This window comes from Centrocercus urophasianus, unplaced genomic scaffold, assembly GCF_019232065.1.
Source record: "Centrocercus urophasianus isolate 14NV4802_14NV808 unplaced genomic scaffold, USGS_Curo_1.0 seq_15, whole genome shotgun sequence".
Taxonomy (NCBI): Eukaryota; Metazoa; Chordata; class Aves; order Galliformes; family Phasianidae; genus Centrocercus; species Centrocercus urophasianus.
Genome location: NW_024884697.1, coordinates 37,460,022 through 37,480,024, shown reverse-complemented (window position 1 = coordinate 37,480,024; position 20,003 = coordinate 37,460,022). Strand labels below are relative to the sequence as shown.

The 20,003-nt window shown below is 37.1% G+C and overlaps 1 protein-coding gene across 2 annotated transcripts in view; it reads right to left on the bottom strand.

Annotated features, from left to right (window-relative positions):
• SYT1 (synaptotagmin 1) overlaps positions 1-20,003 on the bottom strand; it is a 258,525-nt gene that overhangs the window by 67,110 nt on the left and 171,412 nt on the right. For both annotated transcript variants that reach the window (XM_042815939.1, XM_042815940.1), the window contains exons 5-7: positions 7,493-7,615; positions 5,031-5,198; positions 1,757-1,924 (exon numbers count right to left, since the gene is read on the bottom strand). In XM_042815939.1, coding sequence (XP_042671873.1) covers positions 1,757-1,924; positions 5,031-5,198; positions 7,493-7,615 — 459 coding nt within the window. The remainder of the gene's footprint in view (positions 1-1,756; positions 1,925-5,030; positions 5,199-7,492; positions 7,616-20,003) is intronic.

The following is a 20,003-nucleotide window of genomic DNA, read 5'->3' as shown; positions in this document are numbered from 1 at the left end:
TGCAACTATAAAATGTAGAATAGTCTACAGAAGATTTTTTTGTGGTAATATAATTTCATTTATCACATGACTTTGGATGAACTGCAGTTGCTTAGGATTTTAATTCAATTTGTATTGTGTTTTCTTACAGTCAGTTAGCTAGGCTGCCATATGATCACTACCAAGACACGTGCATGTTTCAGTTGCTACACATCTGCCCTATGTAAGTCATATTAGTCTTTGTGTGTGTAGTACTGTATTTGCTAATTCTGAAGCTAGAGTACCGCTTGGTCACAGCTATATCTGCTATGAATTCTGAAATGTCTGCTGTGTTAACCAGTAACAGGTTTGTAAAAAAAGAACCTCTCTCAGCCCTGTCTCTTGCTATTTACTGCATAAAATCTATCAGAATTTGCTTGGGATCTTTGCTGCTGAGCAAAGAGCCTGGAACTTTGAAGGTCGTGAAGTACTTGGCAGTAGTCAAATCTGGAAATATGAATGACATTTTCTGTGAAATACAGCTCCCCAAACCACTGACAGATGTAACTCTCTTGGTTCTCGCTGAAGGTTTCTTTTCCAAATTGCTATTTCATCTTTATCTCTAAGGTTGGAAGAAAAACATCCCATAGCATGGTTACCAATGTCACATGTAATAAGGGAGCCACACATTGTCACAATGAAATAATGCCATGCAGAATAGTCTCAATGTAACTCTGACTTTAAATCAGTAAGTAGTAGAAGAAATCCATTTGAAAATACTGTCCTTAAAAGCAAACACTCAAAATGGCAAGACTGAAATCTACCATTTTGGAAATTCTGAGAAGGCAACATGATATATTTGCTCAATTTTCCATAACTTACAGTCTTAATTCAATAATCAGTTTTTTGTCACTTGTATTACGGTAAGATTTCATTCAGATATTGTCCTTTCAATTACAGAAACTGTGGTTTGAATCCAGAGCAGCTCGTTACCTACATCAGACAATGAGGAGATTCAGATTCCTTCTTCTTTCACTAGAGAACTGAAGCATGCCGTGCACTCTTATTACTAAGAGTGGGCAATCAAAACAAAAAAAAAAATGAAAAACTGAGTACAAAATAGTCTTATAGTAGGTAAAAAAGGTGGATGTGCCAGTATGACAACCCTCACAGAACACACAATGTAATGGTGAAATATTTCCAAAAAGTGTCTTGTGTACATGCTGGACTACACTTATTAAATAATGGATGTACTGTATGTTGGCACAGAGAGGAAAGAAATAAAAGGTGATTAATATTTGAGTGAGATGCCACACCTTTCAAGGTCTTTGTTAAATCCACAATTCTACTCAATGGATATTATTGCATAGCAGTCCAATAACATTTTAAATCATTTAAATGAAAACCTACCATTATTTTCATGCACAGTAAGATGCTTTGAGATGAAAACATTCAGAATTTAAGGCCACAAAAAAGACTAAATGCAATTATTCTTATGATTAAAATACAAACTACATGTACCGTAAATGCAACAATCCAAGAAAAAGTCAAACTCATAAAAACTTCCCTTAATATTCTGCATAAAGTATCAGTAAGATTGAAAATAGGATTAGCAAAGGAGAATGCATCTTTTCAGTGAGTATTGGAAAAGATGCTTATCAAAATTTATCAGGTGAAGTCTGAGAAATGTTGATAACAGATGGGGACTGTCTTGGCAAAAATGATGTTGCTAGTTTGAATGTTTCTCTAGCTGAGAATAAAAGTGTCCTGAAAAAAAGAAGCAGATAATTTTTATTACCTCCTCTTTCTCTGCGCTTTGCAAGTCCCTCCACTCCTCAGTCACATGGCCAAAGTCCACCGTGTTCATTGCAACCTTATATTCCCCAATAATATCATGTTTGGAGAAGCGATCAAAATCATAAACTGCCATCACTAAAGTTTTTCCACCCAGCTCGGAGTATGGCACCTGTAAAGAAGAGAAAATGACAAACTCAGTATCTCTGACAATAAAGATCAGTTCACTATAATGCAAATCTATTTCTTTAGTTTATCAGCTGTCATCTCAGGTAAATTGAAAAGCAGAGAAAATTATGAGGTGTATTTGTTTCAGAGTCACCACATGCAGTATTTTTTGAGACCAGACTATGGCACTCAATAGAACAATGTGGCAGCTCACTCATCACTCTACCGGGTTTTCTCCTTCTACTTCAAATTATATTGTGGTTGATGAAACTGAAACAGGAAGCCCAATTATTTGCACTGAAGACACATGAACTTTTCACACAATGGTATCTTTTCCCCTATAAATCAGCTGTCATCACTCAGAAATGGGTAGTTCCCAGACTGATGAAAAAACAGAAGTGGCTTGCTGTATCTGACACAAAGTAATTAGACACTAAATAGTTTTCTTACAGCACCACTACCTCTTACTTCCCACAGCATATTTTTCATTATGATACCTTTCACACTGCAGACACTAAGGTACCTGTAAGTCACAGTGCATAGTTAGAAATCATGTGGCAGTAGGCCAATTTCTGTCTAATTCTCCAGCTGATGTGTTTCAGACAGATGCTGTGGGTTTGGACGTTTATGAGTCACATTTTTAATATTCAGATGAAGATGTGTAGCTCAGGTAAGCTATACTTGAGTGGCTGTCTAGAAAACTCTAATTTAGGAAATGTTTGCACTTAACATTGAACACTTGGTCAATCTGAACATATTCTGCAAGTATGAATGATTTCCATGGGCTTCAGTAAACATTCCTCTGCTAATTGTCTACATGAAAAAAGAACCGAAAGCACAGCACTTTCGCTGGCCTTGTTAACTGTTGTATGTTCTGGTCTGTTTAAAACATAGGACTGCTGTCTTTTGTTGTTTGTTTGGCTTCCACTTGTTCTTTAAAATACTACCAAATAACACAAGTAGTTTATCTTTTTTCCTGACATTTAAGAACCTTTTCAAGTTGAGAGCCAGTTCCAGCTGCCATTACTGAGTACAGTAATTTCAGTGGGTACAGGGTGGGTGCATTGCAGTAAAAGTACACAAATACGACTGCAAAAGCTGTTTTGATTCTGTAAATTATTTGTAGCTTCTAAAAAGCTATAGAAGGAATATTTATGTGGAAGGCAAAATTCTGGAAAATTTCACTTCTTTTTTATGCAGCATCAAAAACAGGAGAAGAGAAATGTTCTACAGCTCCCTTCTGCAGCAGTTTACAATTGCACCTAATGGATCCTGGTCATTTGGAATGCAGGAGAAGGCTACACTTACTGCTGTGTATTTTTTATCATTAACTTGACCTCAATAAAGCTTATTTTAGCTACCTTCATTTTTAAAGAAGATCTAGTAGCAGTGCTTCCCCCCTTCATTACCTCTACTGCAGCCTTAGCCCACAGCTTTGTTCAGGACGACCAAGGACGCTCCCAGCTCTTGTAAAGGATTGCTCCTGCTCCTTGCCTTCTGCTCTGCTCAGAGAGGCTCAGCCTCTGAGTGCAGGTGAGACCTCGCTAAAAGACACATAGAAGATCCTTCTTCCAGCACAGACACATCACCCTCCCAGACAGGAACCTTGTTCCTGCCTTGAGGAAGTGCAGGAATCTTTCTGTGGGATCATTTAATCACCATCATGGGAATGAGGAGGAATATTTCTGGTGCAGTTCAGCTTGGATTTCTGCTTCCTTTCAGCAGCTCAGTGCATGTATATACTTAATATTACTGCAGCCTGGTGAACACCTGCACCCTTTAAGAGTGATACCATTGGTAGTTCCCAAGGAAATTACTTATTAAAGTTGCAACACTATTTAAATGGTCACTTGTTTTTTTTTACTGTAGTCCCAGTACAATGACAGTACTTGGCATGCTCCGTGAGTTTTCTCTCAAGTACAGACCACATTACACAGGGAATGATTAGTACCATATTGATAAGCACCTAAACACTTCTGTCATGTCTTGCTTGGAAAAGAAACATTTTTTCTGTAGAATAAAATTTGCATGTTACGATGTGACTTAAAATAAACGGACATTATAGTCCAAGAGTGGATGCTCTGATTTATATTTTGTGTCTTCATTTTAGATGACAGCATTATTGATTCTTTCTTTTCTTTTGTGAGCTGCACGGGAATCTGTAATTTATAACACTGTTTTCTTTTAAATAGTCTCTTAGGAAAGCTCAAGAAAAAAATAACTCCCCACAAAAGATTATTTTTATGAACATCTTCAAGGGAAAACATAAGCTTATATATGCAGTAGTAGTTCTGGCTTCCAGGGATATCTTTCTCATTGAATGATTACATAGCCTGAGTCTTTCACTGTTCCTGTTTTCAATCTGTGGCTGTCGTTATAAGATAGAAAGGCCTCCAGTAACAGCAGAGGAATGTATATTAGGAGAAGCCCTTTGAAACATACTGAATAGAATTTCTTTATTTCATTTAACTGGAGCATAGGTATGGCTACAGTTTTAGAAAGACACAATTGAGGGGAACAACTGGAACAACTTAAATGTTACAACGTAGGGGTGTTAGCTACATTTATTTAATACATATGTTATTAAGCCAAGATGTGATTTCTATTCACATGTAAAGTAGCATGGTAAAGAATAGCTATGACAAAGTCTAGTAAGATTAATCTGTCATATATTCCTTCATTCATTTACCTTCCGTGAGTTCTCATTTATTTTTGAGGCAAAAAGAAATGGTATACTGAAATTCATAAATCAGGCCACAGAGATATTTAAAGCAAATGCTGGTTTAGTGAAATTCACCTGACATTTGTCGAAGTGGCACTGTTTTCCTACTTTCTGGTAAGTTTCATCCAGTCATGAGACATGGATCAGATTTTCATAAATTAGGATAATTGAAATGCCTAAAATCAAACTCTGCATTTTATACTTGCTGAGATCTGTCCTTGTGTTACATTATTTTCATCATAAGATCGAACATCAGAGAAAAAACAGGGAAAATAACTATGCTATGCTGCAGTTGCCAATTATCTAGGTTATCTAACTTAGTAGTCCAGCATGAGATACACAGTGGATAAATAAAAATATTTCAATAATTATATATAAAAAATAATACCTTGAATGTAAATTGCTCATTGAAAACAGGGTTAAGAGTCTTCCTGTGGACTTTTGTTTCATATTTCTTCTTCTTATCAGGCAGCAGGAACACTTTCACATAGGGATCAGATGTACCACCCATATCTAATGCAGGCAGCTCAGCTGCTTGAATAATTCCAACCAGAAGCTGAAAAGACAGAAAAAGAGCAAAATGAAATTTCAAAGAGATGTTTATTAAAAAAAAAACCAACAGAACAGCTAAAAAAAATCACCCTGTAACAGAGAAGCACACATCCACACTCTATTTCTGGGTTATGAAAAGCATTTCTCCCCGACCTTCAAGGAAGGCAAAATGAAGCAACACTACAGACTTTTGAAAATCAATTATGGCAGATGCAGACAGTACAAAAGCTGTTTTTAAGTGGAAAAGAGGTTTTCAAAGGGCAGCTGATTACAGATAAATACAGACTTCATCTTTTTAAAGACTGCAATCAAATAACTTTCAATTGCTATCGCCTCTTATGCATTATTTTTCTACGCTGGGCACCATGAATAGAAATCACATTATTAAACAATCAAGAATGTCTAATTTTGACTGCAGAATTTGTGTTCTAAATCACCAATACTTAACCTTTCCCCTCAAAACACAAAAAGGTAATTTATCAAAAGCAGATTTAAGATGGAGCTTAACTGAAAGCAAATGGGTCTTCCAGTCTTCCTTGTATTTAATTTCTCTTGCTGCGTATATAGCTTGATTTGGGCTGTAATCTAGGGACAATATTTTCAAAATGAAATCCCATGAAAACTAGCCCATTGTTAACTAAGTCCTAATGACAATTCTTAATCTCACTATAAGATAGAGAAGTTAGTATCTTAAATCTCTTAAGACATTTTAAAAATAGGATTGAAGCACATTTGAAACGTGTAAATGCCACAGCCATCTTTCAGTGTAACAGATGAAGTCATATGATATGTTGTCTAGACATCCCAGCCTACACTAGGCTGCATGAGAATAATGAAGAGTAAGAAAATACTTTTCATTCTTATTTCATGGACATGAAACTAAAGTAAGTATTCAAGTGACTCTTCAAGGTCAATCTAGAGACAAGTGATTAGGAGCTGGGAGAATACTTTCCTCTATATCAGTTCTTCAGTCACAACATATTGGCCTCTCTCATGAATGAACTGCTTAAAATTGGAAACAGAAGATCTAGCAAATGGAATAAAGAACATTACAGCTAAACAAAGAAAACAACTCCTGGCTTCTGGGAGATTCCTCAAAGCTGGACTTATTTTTTGTAGTTTTAAATCCACTGTGTGGCCTGCATGATTTCCAAAGTATGGACCTCTAGAGATCATTTAATTTAGTCATAAGTAGAGAACCTTTCCTCTTCTCTCACATTCTTGTTCTAGATGCACATTTCATGAATACATGGATAGGTTCAGGATAAACATACATGAGTCTTTTAAATCAAAGAGTGAAAAACAAATCTATGGTATGTATGTAGTTAACAGATTGGAAAAGCAATGCAATTCCCTACTAAAATCTGTCTCTCTAAAACAGAGGCAACATGCTCTAGGAAGTATGTTAATTATCTTGTCTTTTAACCCTGCAACAGATTAATAACCTCAATTTTGGTTTTGAGTTTCAAGCGATATCAAACCTATACTGTTCTCTCTAGGAATTCAAATCACCTTTTCCACTCTTGCAATCATCTATCCTTCAATAAATTTCAAACTGCAGCACGTTTTAGAATAGCAAAATAAAACAGGAATCCATACCTCGTGAATTTACTGTGTTCAATACTACATGCACCCATGGATTTGTATCCTTCCTATTGCATATCCTTTCATAAAATACAGTTCTCAAAATCAGCTCTTGACTGGAGATTTTTCCTGTTCAACTTTACTGTTCTGAGAGGGACAGAACTTTATATTTGCTTTTCAGTTCCTAACAAAATTTGCTTTATCAAAAAGGTGTGCTTTCATGGAGAACAACAGAATTTGAGATAACGAGTTAATAAGGCAAAGTGGACATGAAGCAGTGAGAGAAAGCTACTTCTAGTAATTTTATGAACTTGTTAAAACATCTACTGATGAATAAATTGGGACAATTACTTTTATGTCCCTTTCTTTTTCCTCACATCTTTTGTTTGCTTATGTTTTAAATACCTAGAGGCAGAAGCTATCTTTTGCTGTTCACATGTAAGCTTCATAGTATAATGTAGCTCGATATTGACTGGTGACACTTTAATACATTATTAATAATAACTACATGAAACTGTTCTCAATTTTGATTAAAGTTATGAATTCAGAGTATGCTGTATGCTAATTTAGAAATACTTCTGTCATGCATCTGCAGTCTTGCATTCTTCCTTTACTCAGTAAGGATTTCAGAAAATTCTACTGTACCTACAGGTATAAGTTCATTCTCCCCTTGCATACAGACAACTGAAATGTTACAGGTCAGTTGTTTCAAACCTGATTGTTCTGGAAGTCATAATCCAAAGAATATTGGATTTTCCCTAGTTTCTCCACTTCTTTCGGCTCTTCTTTCTCTTCCCCGTCAGTCAGCCCAGTCTCAGCATCATCATCCTTGAGAGCCTAGAAAGAAGGAATGTAGAACTAATAAATAAAGTTAACTCCTAAGTACTAGTTTAAATCAGACAAATTTTGAAGCCTTTAAAAGCAAGCATGATGGCCGAAATCCAAATGTGCAGTTTACATATGTATATTTATACTATTCAGGTTGCTCAATATGTAGTATATCAGCAAGCAAGCAATGCAAGTAGGAAGAAAGCTTCTTGGAATATTACAAGCAACAACTGTCATAAAACCTGAAAGTAGAAAGAAAATATCAACTTCATACCAAAGAATTGTTCTGGGCTCACACCGTCTCTTAAAGAGGCACAAGGAGGCAAACATGCTATTAAATAAGCAAAGTCACGCAATTCATACAACTTAAGGATATCTTGGCAATGTGAAACCTGATTGTGCATGCTGTGAATCACTTGCAATTGGCAACACACTTCTGTAGGATTACTATGATAAAGAGCATGTGTTGTGGATGAGTTCTTCCTACAATCATACGCCAAACATCTTTCATGTTTATTTAGAATGAATATGGAAGCAAAGGTATCACCATGCCATTAGCAAATGCATGTTTCTCCTTTTCCCTCCCTCCCGAGACCAGTTTCCTTTTTATTCATTCTTCCTGTAAAGCATAGCTGAACCAAATTGATTGAAAACTGATTGTAGTTTGCTTGGAAAAAAAAAAAAATACAGAAATACTGTTTACAGTTTTAACTATTACATAAAATCTGCTATTTTCAAAGGAGGCAGCAGTTACACAGTGAAAATACTAAATAATGTCATCTTTTTTTGTTGTTGTTGTTTTGCTGTACCAGAAAGCAGAAGTATTTGCATTGTGAAAAGGGGAATTTATACAACTATTAAACCATACAAATTACACCTATATATGCAGCTTTATACCGTGTAAGAACTGGAAAATGCACAAAAATGATGAGAAATTATTGTGGAAAATGTGAAAATAAAGTTTAGATTGTTAAAGCAAGGAAATGATACTGAAAGCATTCAGCCAGAATTCTGATTTGCACACGCTGGTATATGTTTATCTATAAGAGCCCTGTCAGGATTAAAGTTCCTTCAATATGGAGCTTCTGCCTGCACAGTCAGACTGTTGAGTGCAATAATAAGATTTGATCTGTTTTATTTTGTTCCTTCTTTTTTTCACAAAGTGATGTGGTCTGAAGAAATCAACAGCATTTATATACAATAGGTTGCAGCCGGAGCGTTATAGCTGAAGAGACAGTGAGGCTAGGAAATAGCAATACCTACTGCTGATGGTGGTTTGTGAAAACAAAATAAAAACTGCAGAAAAGCATTAGCATTCTCACTCAGCCATGAAGGAAGCGGGGGCCACGCAATAGTAGCGTGGGTGTGGTAAGAGGAAAGATTGATCTCTGAAGTAGAAAACGTAATTTTTCAGAAGCCGGATCTAAAATTCAAAAGGTCAGGCTGAAAACTGTACAGTATTAAGCAATTATTTTTCTACTTTTTGGAAAAAAGATAGCAATTCAGCTGGCATGGCTCAACTGAAATCAATGCAGCAACATTGATTGATGCAAGCTGAGGAGCTGTGTTAGAGTTAAATATCTGAATGTTAGTGAATGATGGACTCTTTGCTAGGAACACAAATTACAGTGTTCCATGATGTTGCAATCAGTGGGAAAGGTTGACAGCAGATGAGAATCACCCCTAATGTTGGAAAAATAATACTTTCTGAACTAAACCATTTGTGTTTGGAAGGACTGGACTATCTAATAGTACTCTGAGATATTTTAATTGCAGAGCTGAATTCCCTGTTGTTGTTCCACAACAACAAACGTAGCAAGAAGATAATGTTGGAGCACAGCCAGTCTGGACACAAATCCTGCAGGACTATACATGGGAATTTCAGAATATGGAGTGACATGATTACACCAACCACCTTTCTTTCATTGGTAATAAAAATAATCTTGAGATTCTGTAATCACAAATTAAAGAAAGAAAAAAAAAAAAAAGATGTGACTCAATTGCAGTGAAGCAATCACATTGAGCAGAGCCTGGAGGCAACATGAAGCATTAACTCAGAATGGGATGTGAACTCCAAGACCCACTGAATCATCTCAGTACCACCCTAGCAGAGGACTGCGTGACAGAAGAATGATAAACAGCTCCAGGATATCCCTGATTCTGGGATAAGTGTTGTCCTTTCTGCTATTACACCTACTTTTGGCTTGGATTTGGTTTGAGCAGAACAATCCTGCAGCCATTCCTCAGGAACAAAATGGAGACTGCAAAGGGAACCTTCTGTGATCCTTTCCAGCTATGAGGCATCTGCAACTATTGCAACAAGGCAAAAGTTACACATCCATATTCTCTTCAGAAAAACTATATACTCTTCTGCATACCTGATTACATCAGGAAATGTGAGAGGTTTGGCTGTGAAAAAAATCTTACTATGTCTTCAGAAAATACAAAGGGAATCTAAGGAGTTCTCAGAACTCTTGCAAGGGAGTGCTGAAGTGCAGACACAAAACATTGCATGATTGGTAAACTCCTCCATAGTTTATGAGAGTCCTATTGGAAGGTGAAAGCTATTTCCCAGGAGAGAGGGAAAATGTTTCATGTTACTCACATCAGCTGAGTAGCTATATTATTCTTCTTGACCTTGACTCAGAAACACCGAAGAACTAAGAAACACTAAGAATGAGATGGCGTTCAGATTTGTCCAAGGTTTAGGAGAGGGAGGAGGAGGGAAGAAATGACAAATGCTTACTTCTAAAGCTGTCTGCATGTAACAGTTTTTAAGTTCAGGAGAGGAATTTGCTTTTGGATTAGAGGACAATGCTTTAAGCAGATGGGTCAAGGGAAGCACAGAATTTTCTCATGTGTGATGCTGCTGCTGTGTTCCAAAGAGGAAGAGGGATTGAATGGCTTCAAAGTACATGAAACACCCCACAGAGATTCTTATTTTGTATTGAGATTTTCTGAAAGATCAATAATGGAATAGCACTGCAACCCTCAATTTACAGTACACAACATCACGCTATGCTGATTCTTATTGCTGTATCTCTACAATCAATTAAAATAAGCAGCTATATTTTATTGGTTTTAAAATAAATCAAATATTTTTAATTATAAACTAACTTCCAACTCAAGCCACTTCAGCAGACACAACCGTGATCAGAAAGCCTGAATTATAGTGCAGAAAAATATAAGCCCCTTTGGTTTCTAAATATTCTTTTAATTCTATGACATTTTTAATTCCTGTCATATATAGAGAGCAGCATAGAAATCTATTATTTCATCATGCTGAAAAACATTTGTTTTTTTCTAGTTATGAAAGACCAAGAAGTTCACTCAGGTGAACATACAGAAATAAACTGCAAAGAAATGTCCATATCCTCTTACACGTGTGTAAGTGTCTGAAAAAAGTATGCTTGTATGTAAATAAGAATGTAAAAAAAAAAATCATATTTTGATAGTCTAATACAACCACTACAAGGTGACACATTCACATGTAGTAAAATCAGCAAGTGGGAGAAATTCTGTTGTGCCAGGGACTATAACAGAACCACACAATATATGTTTCCTCAGAGCTGGAAAATGAATTCTTTGAGCAACCCCTCATTTAATCCTTATTTGAATGAGCTCTGTAACTTGTTTGAACCAAGGGCACAGACATAAATTTACATATGCCATTAGGATTTTCTTTTCTGCGCCATGCTTAGTCAATTGTTCCCAAGCTCATCTACTCTGTAGTGACTTCTACAACAAATAGAGCTAAATTACAGCAGAGATCCACAGTTCAATTTACTGGTTCTTTCTTCGCTTCTGTAACACAATTAAGGGTGGTTTTATAGTCTCCTCTTCTGGGTTTATAAAGAAAATGCTTCATTTTCAATTTTTTTTTTTTTTTTTTTTGGTAGTTTCGTCTTTTGCATTAAAAAAAAAAAGGGAAAGAAAACCCAAAGCAGTGCCTGTGATTGCAGTTCTGCAGACTCCATGCCCTGCACTGGGTTCTTGCATTTCCTGGGCTTCTTCTCTGCTTCACTGCACCAGGCAGCAAAAGCCTCTTGGCACTGACGCTGCCCTCACACCACCCAAAGGGTGCTGTGAACACCCTTTGCTTCCAGCTCAGCTCCACCAGTGGACCCACACCCTGTGAATGGGTTTTTACTACTGCTATCCACCACAAAGCACAATGCACATGAGATTAAAACAGCTCCATGCATTTTTTTTATTTAATGTCTCCCCAGAGTGTATTTCACAGTGTCCTGCAAAGCAAGGCAGAGGTCACAACCTCATCTGAGTCACTGTGAGGAGGAAAAGACCCAAGAAGGTACACTTTGCTCTTTTTGATTCTGGTCTCAGTTATCTTTGTGTCTTTGTTAATGCTCACTTCACAGTTTATTTAGGACTGCAAGCAGAGTATCTTTCACCGTTGTAGATACAGAAAGATTTTCATTAGCAGTGTTTAAGGGTTGATTCCATTCATGGGGTGAACTATGGCCTCTCATGTAAGGAAAAAAGTCACCAGTAAGCAAGGAGACATGTTAGGAAGGAAAACATAATGTTGACTACAGCCTGCAAGGTTATTTCACCACGGTGCATTCTGCAGTCTGATTTCCCTCTACATCTGCCCTGTCAATCAGTCTTCTTGTTCACGTGGTAAAGGAGGTTTTTTTAACATATGAGTGATGTCCAGTCCTCAGGCTTGTGCAATGCCTGCTGAGTTGAATGGAAGAAAACAATATTATTTTGTAGCGAGAATGTTCTGTGCCATGTCCAACAATGAATTTATCCGAAAGGCAATTTTTCGTCCTATTGATGTCCATACTTACGAATGGCTGCACCTAATGGTGGTGCATTTCTTATCAATTTCTTTCACATTCAAGTACACCACAGTTCTGATGTAGCCAATTTTTATCCTGGGGCAAAAGAAAAGCCTTTAAAAAATCTTGGCTGATTCCTTCTCACAAAACAGAAAAGACTGCAATTGTAACGCATTTTCTACCAGCGTCCCTCAGAAGGAAAGGCAACATCTCATTCTTTCAGCATCTGCTTTCTCTCCATGAGTTAATTTAAAGAGCATGTTGTGCATGGGTTTCCAGTGGCTGAGCCAGGTTTTGGCTTCTGTGAAATTGACTTTGCCATTAATGCTGTAAGACTGTTGGCCTCACTCAGCAGCAGTGGGCCATACTGATGCACAGAATGACCCTGCTGCGTCCAGCATGCGATGCCCTGACACTACTTCCTTGCTTGTTATCCAGGTTTTAAATGGTCTGCTGGATTATCCAAAGGCTTGCTTTCTTTAGGACCTCTCTGACATGAGGCCATCACATTCAGCTTAAAAGCTCACTGAATTGTTCGAGTACTGAAATACTGATTTCTTTTGTCTTAACAGAGGGATGTAGCAAATGTAAAATACAGACATGTAAATTCAAGTTGGAACTTCTAAGTCCTCAAATTAATATTTTTCTTTTGCTTTTTGCTTTTTTGTTTATTTGCTGAAAGACTCAGACAGTGTCTGTGTTAACCCAGGGGTCTATTTTGGAAGTTCACCCTGTGGATCATGGCTGACCACAGGGCCCATGTGCATGAACAAAAAGATGCAAGTGCTCTTGCAAGTATGGTAGCACGCTCTGCCCCCACTTCCCATATGGCAGTGGTTCGTTTTGCTAAGCAGCAGGCTGTGAGTAGGAGGCAGATTTAGGCTGCTTGGCCAGTGCATGCTGCTCAATCAATTGTTCTCCATCCTTCCCAAACGAATGGCAGATGGCCAGATGGAAGCATGCTTTGGGATAGAGCTGGCTCCTGGGCACGGGAGGACCACTCTGAGTACTAAATTTATTTCTGTTAAAAATTTGTCATACTATATAATTAGTGCTACATCTATTTAACAATGCAAATTAATCTAAATATAGCCGGACATGATTTATTGGGTGCTACATTGATATAAAGAAGAAAGAGTTGGCAAAGAACTGTCCTTTTGGCTTATTCATATAAAAAGAGATAAGCTTTGACCATCCTTTAAACGGAACCTTATCAAGTATCTGATATTCTTGTACCTGAAGGTTATTTTACTATTCATAGACATTATTCACCTTTCCGTTTGAAAAGACTACATGCCTTGCTTAAAAATTAAACAAATAAATACTCCCTTTAGGGTTTGAAGTTCATACCTCATTAATATGAACTGCTGTTCCTGTTGTACGTTACTCATTTCCAATAACTTCAGGCACTTAGTGTAGGAGCTCAGCTCTCCACATAATCAGTGGATACATGTGAATGTCTTGAGAGTGTGATTCAAATCACTTAATTTATGGAATAATTGCATACCTCCTAGACACAACTCATTAGGAACCTGCAGACTCTGGTCTTGAATAAACAATTCAAAACCTGGTCTGTTAATCAAAAGAATGCAAGATACAAACATCCTTGACTATAGAAGATTCCTATGGTAAGACCTTCAGTACAGAAAACAAGACATGTAAGTCTGTATCTTCATTTTATCCTAACAGTACAATAGGTTACAATAAAAGTAACAGTAGTTATTTAATAAGAAAAATATTTTTGAAAGGGGGGAAAAAGAAATGTAGGAATCATGCACAGCAGGCTCCTCTGTCTCCTTGGGAGTGGCTGAGAGGAAGAGATAGGAATGCAAATAAGCCCAGCCATGTGGCTCATAGATGTTGCTTTCACAGTTCCAAGGTTATGAAGTCTAATACTAACCTATGCTAAATAAGAATTTTGCAGAAAACCTTGTAGAATGTACTCATATATAACATTGCATCTTCATAAACATGTTGCTTTCACATTTTCTCAGGAAGTTTTATCCATCCCGAAGAGTTGGCTTCTGAGACGGGTAAAAAAAAAAGCAGTAGGACAGTCCTTTGAGTCTGTGGTTGAATTAACACATAAATGGGACCCAATCAACCCATTTTGACCATCACAGTATATAATTGGGCTTGTTTTGTAATAAAGACCACCTGTTCACATTGTTTGACTAATTTTCCACACTGTACTGTGCAGCACATGCTGTCTTTCTGAGTGTGAATTAAGACACTTCACTGCATTGCAGATAAACCGTGGTGAACGTCATCAGCATGGGCTGAAGATACCAACAAATGGGAATTGCCTTGCTGAGACTGACAGGTGGCCTTCCCTAATTCTCACTATTCTCTAAGCATTCAACTGGGAAAACAAATAAATATAAAGAAACATTGCAGAAGAAAAGACTGCTGTCAGGAAGTGTTCCTATCCCCACAGAAGATCCTACTGGACTATACTTAGTAATAAAGGCTTGGGTTCCTTTTAAGTGAAGTACAGGCTCTTCGGAAGATGGTGCAGATTTTACTGATCTCATTTTACTAACTTTCCTTAAGCTACAAGGTCAACACACATGAATTTTAAATATTTCTGAAGGTACCTAACATTAAAAAGGTCTTCAGCGTTTTTGTTCCTTTGAAGGAAAAAGGGTTTACTGCTGAAACTGTCTGTTGCAATTGCAGCTCTCACTATTGTATTACTTTATAATGTTCCACAAGTTCACTGTAATTAATACATGAAAACTAACATAATATTGTGATGAAGATAGTACTTAACCCCAGTGGAAAAGAAAGGCCTACATAAAGGAAAAATAAAGATCCAAAGAAGTTCGTGAACAACTGAAGGCCACAGAAAGTCAGAAGTATACTCTGTATATTCCAGAGTATAGCACATATACCTGATCCCAGGTCTCCTGTTTCATTTAATAGACACATCCATTGTAAAACAAAAACGTTTCACTAGTGACGGTGTTTCAGCCTGATGCAATGAGGAATGACTGAGATATTAAATCTCCTTCTCCAAAAATGCTTTCTGACCTAATAAAAGGTTCAGATGACCACAGCAACCAATCTCCAAGCAATAGAGCTAAATTTTAGTAATTTTTCAGTGCCACTGTTCATGACTGAAATGATTAAGTCTATTCTTTCCTCAGCCCATAGATTGAGCTTAAGCAAGAATTTTGCTGTACATTGGTATTATATTCAGACCCAATAAATCAGCAGCTATTACAGCATCTCTAGGGCTGGGTGTTTGGGGCTTTTTTTCTTAAGGTAAAAAGTAGCCACTGGAGGCATGGAAGACACTGGGAAGTTACAAGGAAGAAAAGTGTGATGGGAAGATCTCATAAAAATGCTGGTGCCAGTAGTCACTCAGCTGCACCCAGAGAAATCTGCAGTAAGATCACATAAAAGAGTTTGTCATGGAGTACTATGGACTTAAAGCACGTGCCCTATACTGGGATGATGTGACAGCCCACAGCAAGTTTCATGGGGTACAAATAATTTTACTGATGCTAAGAAAAAGACAGTAAAAAACACTTTTTGCTTCCGTCTACTGTTGATACGGTGACATTTATAGCAGATGGAAATAACACTAGCAAGTTATTTTTAGGTACCCACTGATTTCAAACTTGAGCTTTCTAGTACAGTTTGACGAAATATTTGAACTACAGAAAAAATAACAACCTCTTCTTTTCCCCTCCTCTAGCCTTCCCCCACCAAGAAAATACCCAATCAGTTTGGTTCAGCCTCTTGATGTGTGTACCAAAGCTACTACATACAAATCTTAGCTGAGGAGCCAGAGCTGTCAGAAGACTATATGTATCAGAGCTTTAGACTAGGTGCATCCGAATAGCAAAGTAAACCTACCGCAAGTGACAATCCAGAACAGTCATGAGACACAACACAGACAAGGAGGACATAGAAGGAAGAAATAAAAATTAAAACATCCACATACAAACATTAGCAAAAACCATGGAGAAATGACCTTTTTTAGTACATTCTTATAATAATTCGGCTCCCCAGACTGAATCTTCTCCTATCCCCAGCTCTTGGCAGAGTTGTGTACTCTGCTTGAAAAAGTAACCATGGAGAGATGTAGAAATGTTTTTGAAGACTGAAAGCCTTGTCTTATTTCAAACTCTTCTCTCACTTCATTGCAATCAAATTTGCTCAAAATCTATATTATTTCACAGTTTCTCATTTAAAAATCAGACTAAAAGTTGTGTTCAGCAAAGTGGTCATTCTGAAGTGCAAGTCTAACAGAAGCAAAAATCATTTCAATTTCTATAATATCTAGCTATTGTGCTTGACTATTGTTCCAACTGAGTCTCTATGTCAAAAGTATCTTCACTTATGCCAAATTTACGACTCTATAAGGATTTGGCATGGACATGCAGGTCAGCATGAGCACATGTAAGCCAGAAGTTCTCTGACAAACTAAACCAGGCTAAGCTGGAAATTACACTTCCAGAGGCTGATACTGCCAAATGCTGCTCCCTTTCAAGTTTTGTGTGCCTAGGGAACCAGGATCTTGCAAGGTGCCAAGTGCCTATCAACTGCTATTATGTTCTCTCAGCTGAAGGCAGCATGTAATTAGCACTCGTATGTTCAGACTTAACGATGACTGAACTAAGCTTATTGTTTCTTGACAACATTTAAGATTTTTGGTACTGTACATTGCCCTTTATAAAGGCAATAGATTAACATCCTGATTTACAATTACTTTTCCATTTTTTTCACCCCTTTCTGTTCTATGACAGAACCTCGAAAGTGATTCATTCCTCTTTTGTGAAGTATTTTACGTTTAACATTGCACTGAGCTCAGCTAGGTATACTAAAGCCTGCACTAATAATTTCAGATTAAATTGCCAGAATAAAAAATCACTCATATTGAAAAAAAAAAAAAAAAAAAAAAGACAGCTGACTTTTGAAAAATCAGGAATTAAGTTGTTAGAAACTATTCAATGCCAAGGACCTAAAATGTATGCATTACCAACTAGTATGAAATTAAGGGAGGTAACTCAATCAACTTGCTTTAGAAATCCCAGACACATAAGAGGAAAACTGGCTAGAGAGCTGGTGATGCAGTCACTTAGTAAGGGTCCAGCATTTATATTTCTCAGCTGAGAATCTATCCTCATCAGGTTTACTTTGCAGACCAAACCACGTCAGTTAAAACACAAAATATTTGGGCAAAATATGTTCACATACCTATACAGAATACTTTGAATGGAAACATCTTGAAATACCTAACGGTGTAACATTTCAAAGTTTGAGCTACTTTTTTGATAAATAATAAATAAGGAGCCGTGAATCAGCTTTTAATCAAAATTTTCCAGAAAAAATAAAGTTATTAAATTCAATACTAATTACATAATAAAATTTTGCATTTTATATATTTATTTTCCAAGAATCCATGGTCATTTATCCAGGTCCTAACAAATACAATTAAAAACACTCCATTATATATTCTCAATACAACAGTGGTCTTAAATGATACGGAAGAAACTCCACATTAATATCAATAAACAAACTGCACATTATTTATCCTGCAAGGAAGTGTTAGGTTTGTTATAATTAGTAACATTGGTAGAACACAGCAAACAACATCGCAAGGGATTTTTTCACAGACATAATCAGAGTTCTTTTGAATTACCTTTGCTTCAATGGAAAGAAGCTAGCTAAAAGTAGCCCTGGGTAAACCAACAATTGATGAAGTGACTTACCATGTATGGCTTGTGGGGAAATAACTCAAAATTACTTAATAATACAACCTCTAAATTAAGTACAGGGAATTCATAAATCCTCAATCTGGGTGCTTAAAGTAAAAGGGTTTGTTTCATATTCATCATACGGAGAAAACAAGATCAGTAAAATACAAAATCTTTTTCAAAGGAAAACACCAAATTTCTGCTCTGTTGTATTGCAAGTTCAACCTCACTTATCTTTGTGACCTTGAAAAGGTACATCTACATTACTGACTTTGTGTACTGCTGAGGTTGTTTGCAGATACGAATTTGCCTTGTGTCTATACTTGAAGCTTTGCACTTCAGTACACCAACATGGTACATGAAAAGCATCTTCCCTCCTGGTGGAAGAAGGCTGAAGCTGTGCACCAGGGCACCATCTAAAGCTTACTCTATTGGTACAGTGTATAGCCTAGAAAAATTAACTGCAGCCTTGCACGTTGACATTTCAGCAATGACTGCTGTCCACTGAGCAACAACAAAAACTGTCCTTTCAGAAACTGGAAACAGCTGGAGCCACCTAGAAAAATTACAAGATCTCCTCACCCACTTTTGATATTCTTCCCCTGTCATGACTTACACGCCTGGAAAACTCCGCTAGCCTGTAGCAGGTCTCTTGAGGACTGGCTGATGAGCCTCACCAGTGGCTGTTCCATCAGAGTACAGTGACATCCCACCACTTCTGCTGGATTGCTCCATACAACTCTTAGCTACTCTTCTCTAGGCTTTTCCGGGATCTTGCTCTTCATCTGATGCTCCTCAGGCTCCCAGATTTGGCTTCTATTACTAATCAACCTGTCTTTCCTCACACACTAGATTCCAGCTAATGGGAGGAACTACTCATTCCATACTTTGCTTTAATCTTTTCTCATTGGCTGGATAAGTGCTTCTGAATTACTCTGGCTAAATCTTATGAAAAGTCTTGGGAGCACAGACACATGCAATATCTTTACAGTTATTGTCAACTACTGAAGAGGTTTCATATTGCAATTCTCTAAGTCTTCTCAGTACTTTTTGTTAGAAAAATAGAGCCCTCTGTCTTTGCTTAAGAAATCTGGCAATGCAATAAGAACACATGAATTCTTTGCATTTATTTCCCTATTCTTCTGCTTATTCTCACTAGCTTTACCTATGAATTTATAACACCAGAATTGTAAGGAAGAAGGACAATAATAAAATCCTGATTAAAAAAAGTAATATTTCAGGAACATATTAATGAAGTCTGTTGTACTGAGGATTAGGTCCTGCAACTTTTGCTTTCTTTAATGAAGCAGATCTAAACAACAAGTTTGTCTGCTCTCATGAAGATGATACTACTCAAAGGGCATTATGCTTATCTATTCCTCTAAGTTACTCCACTGACTTAGAGCTACAAGTATATTCTGATAACTTTAAGCTTCACCTCTTGCACAAAATAAATTCTCTCAGTATCACTGTGCCGAATGCTCTATGCAATCCTTTTTGTTTTCCTTTGTTTGCATGTTTCTCATTTTCTATGCTGTTGTTTGTTTCTCAGTTGACCTTAAGGTTTTGTGTAAAAGGAGATTCAGAGTAAAGATCTATGTTTGTTTATCAGCTGTGCTCAGAACTACCGCTAGAAAGATATAAATGCTATACTTGGTCTTGGTCAAAGTCCTGAAAATAGGAAGTTGTACAACTTTGCTACATTTCTCTGACAGCCAAGATACTCTCAGTAAACTTCCTCCTTCCAGAAGAGTCATTACAAATCCGTTCGTTTTATTAGCAGAGGAGAGAAACGGGTTGGCTGCTTTATCAGTGATGCCATACCCATATTCACACTTCAAGATGCTATTGAGAAGATGCTGACAATCAGTCCTCTCTTCACAG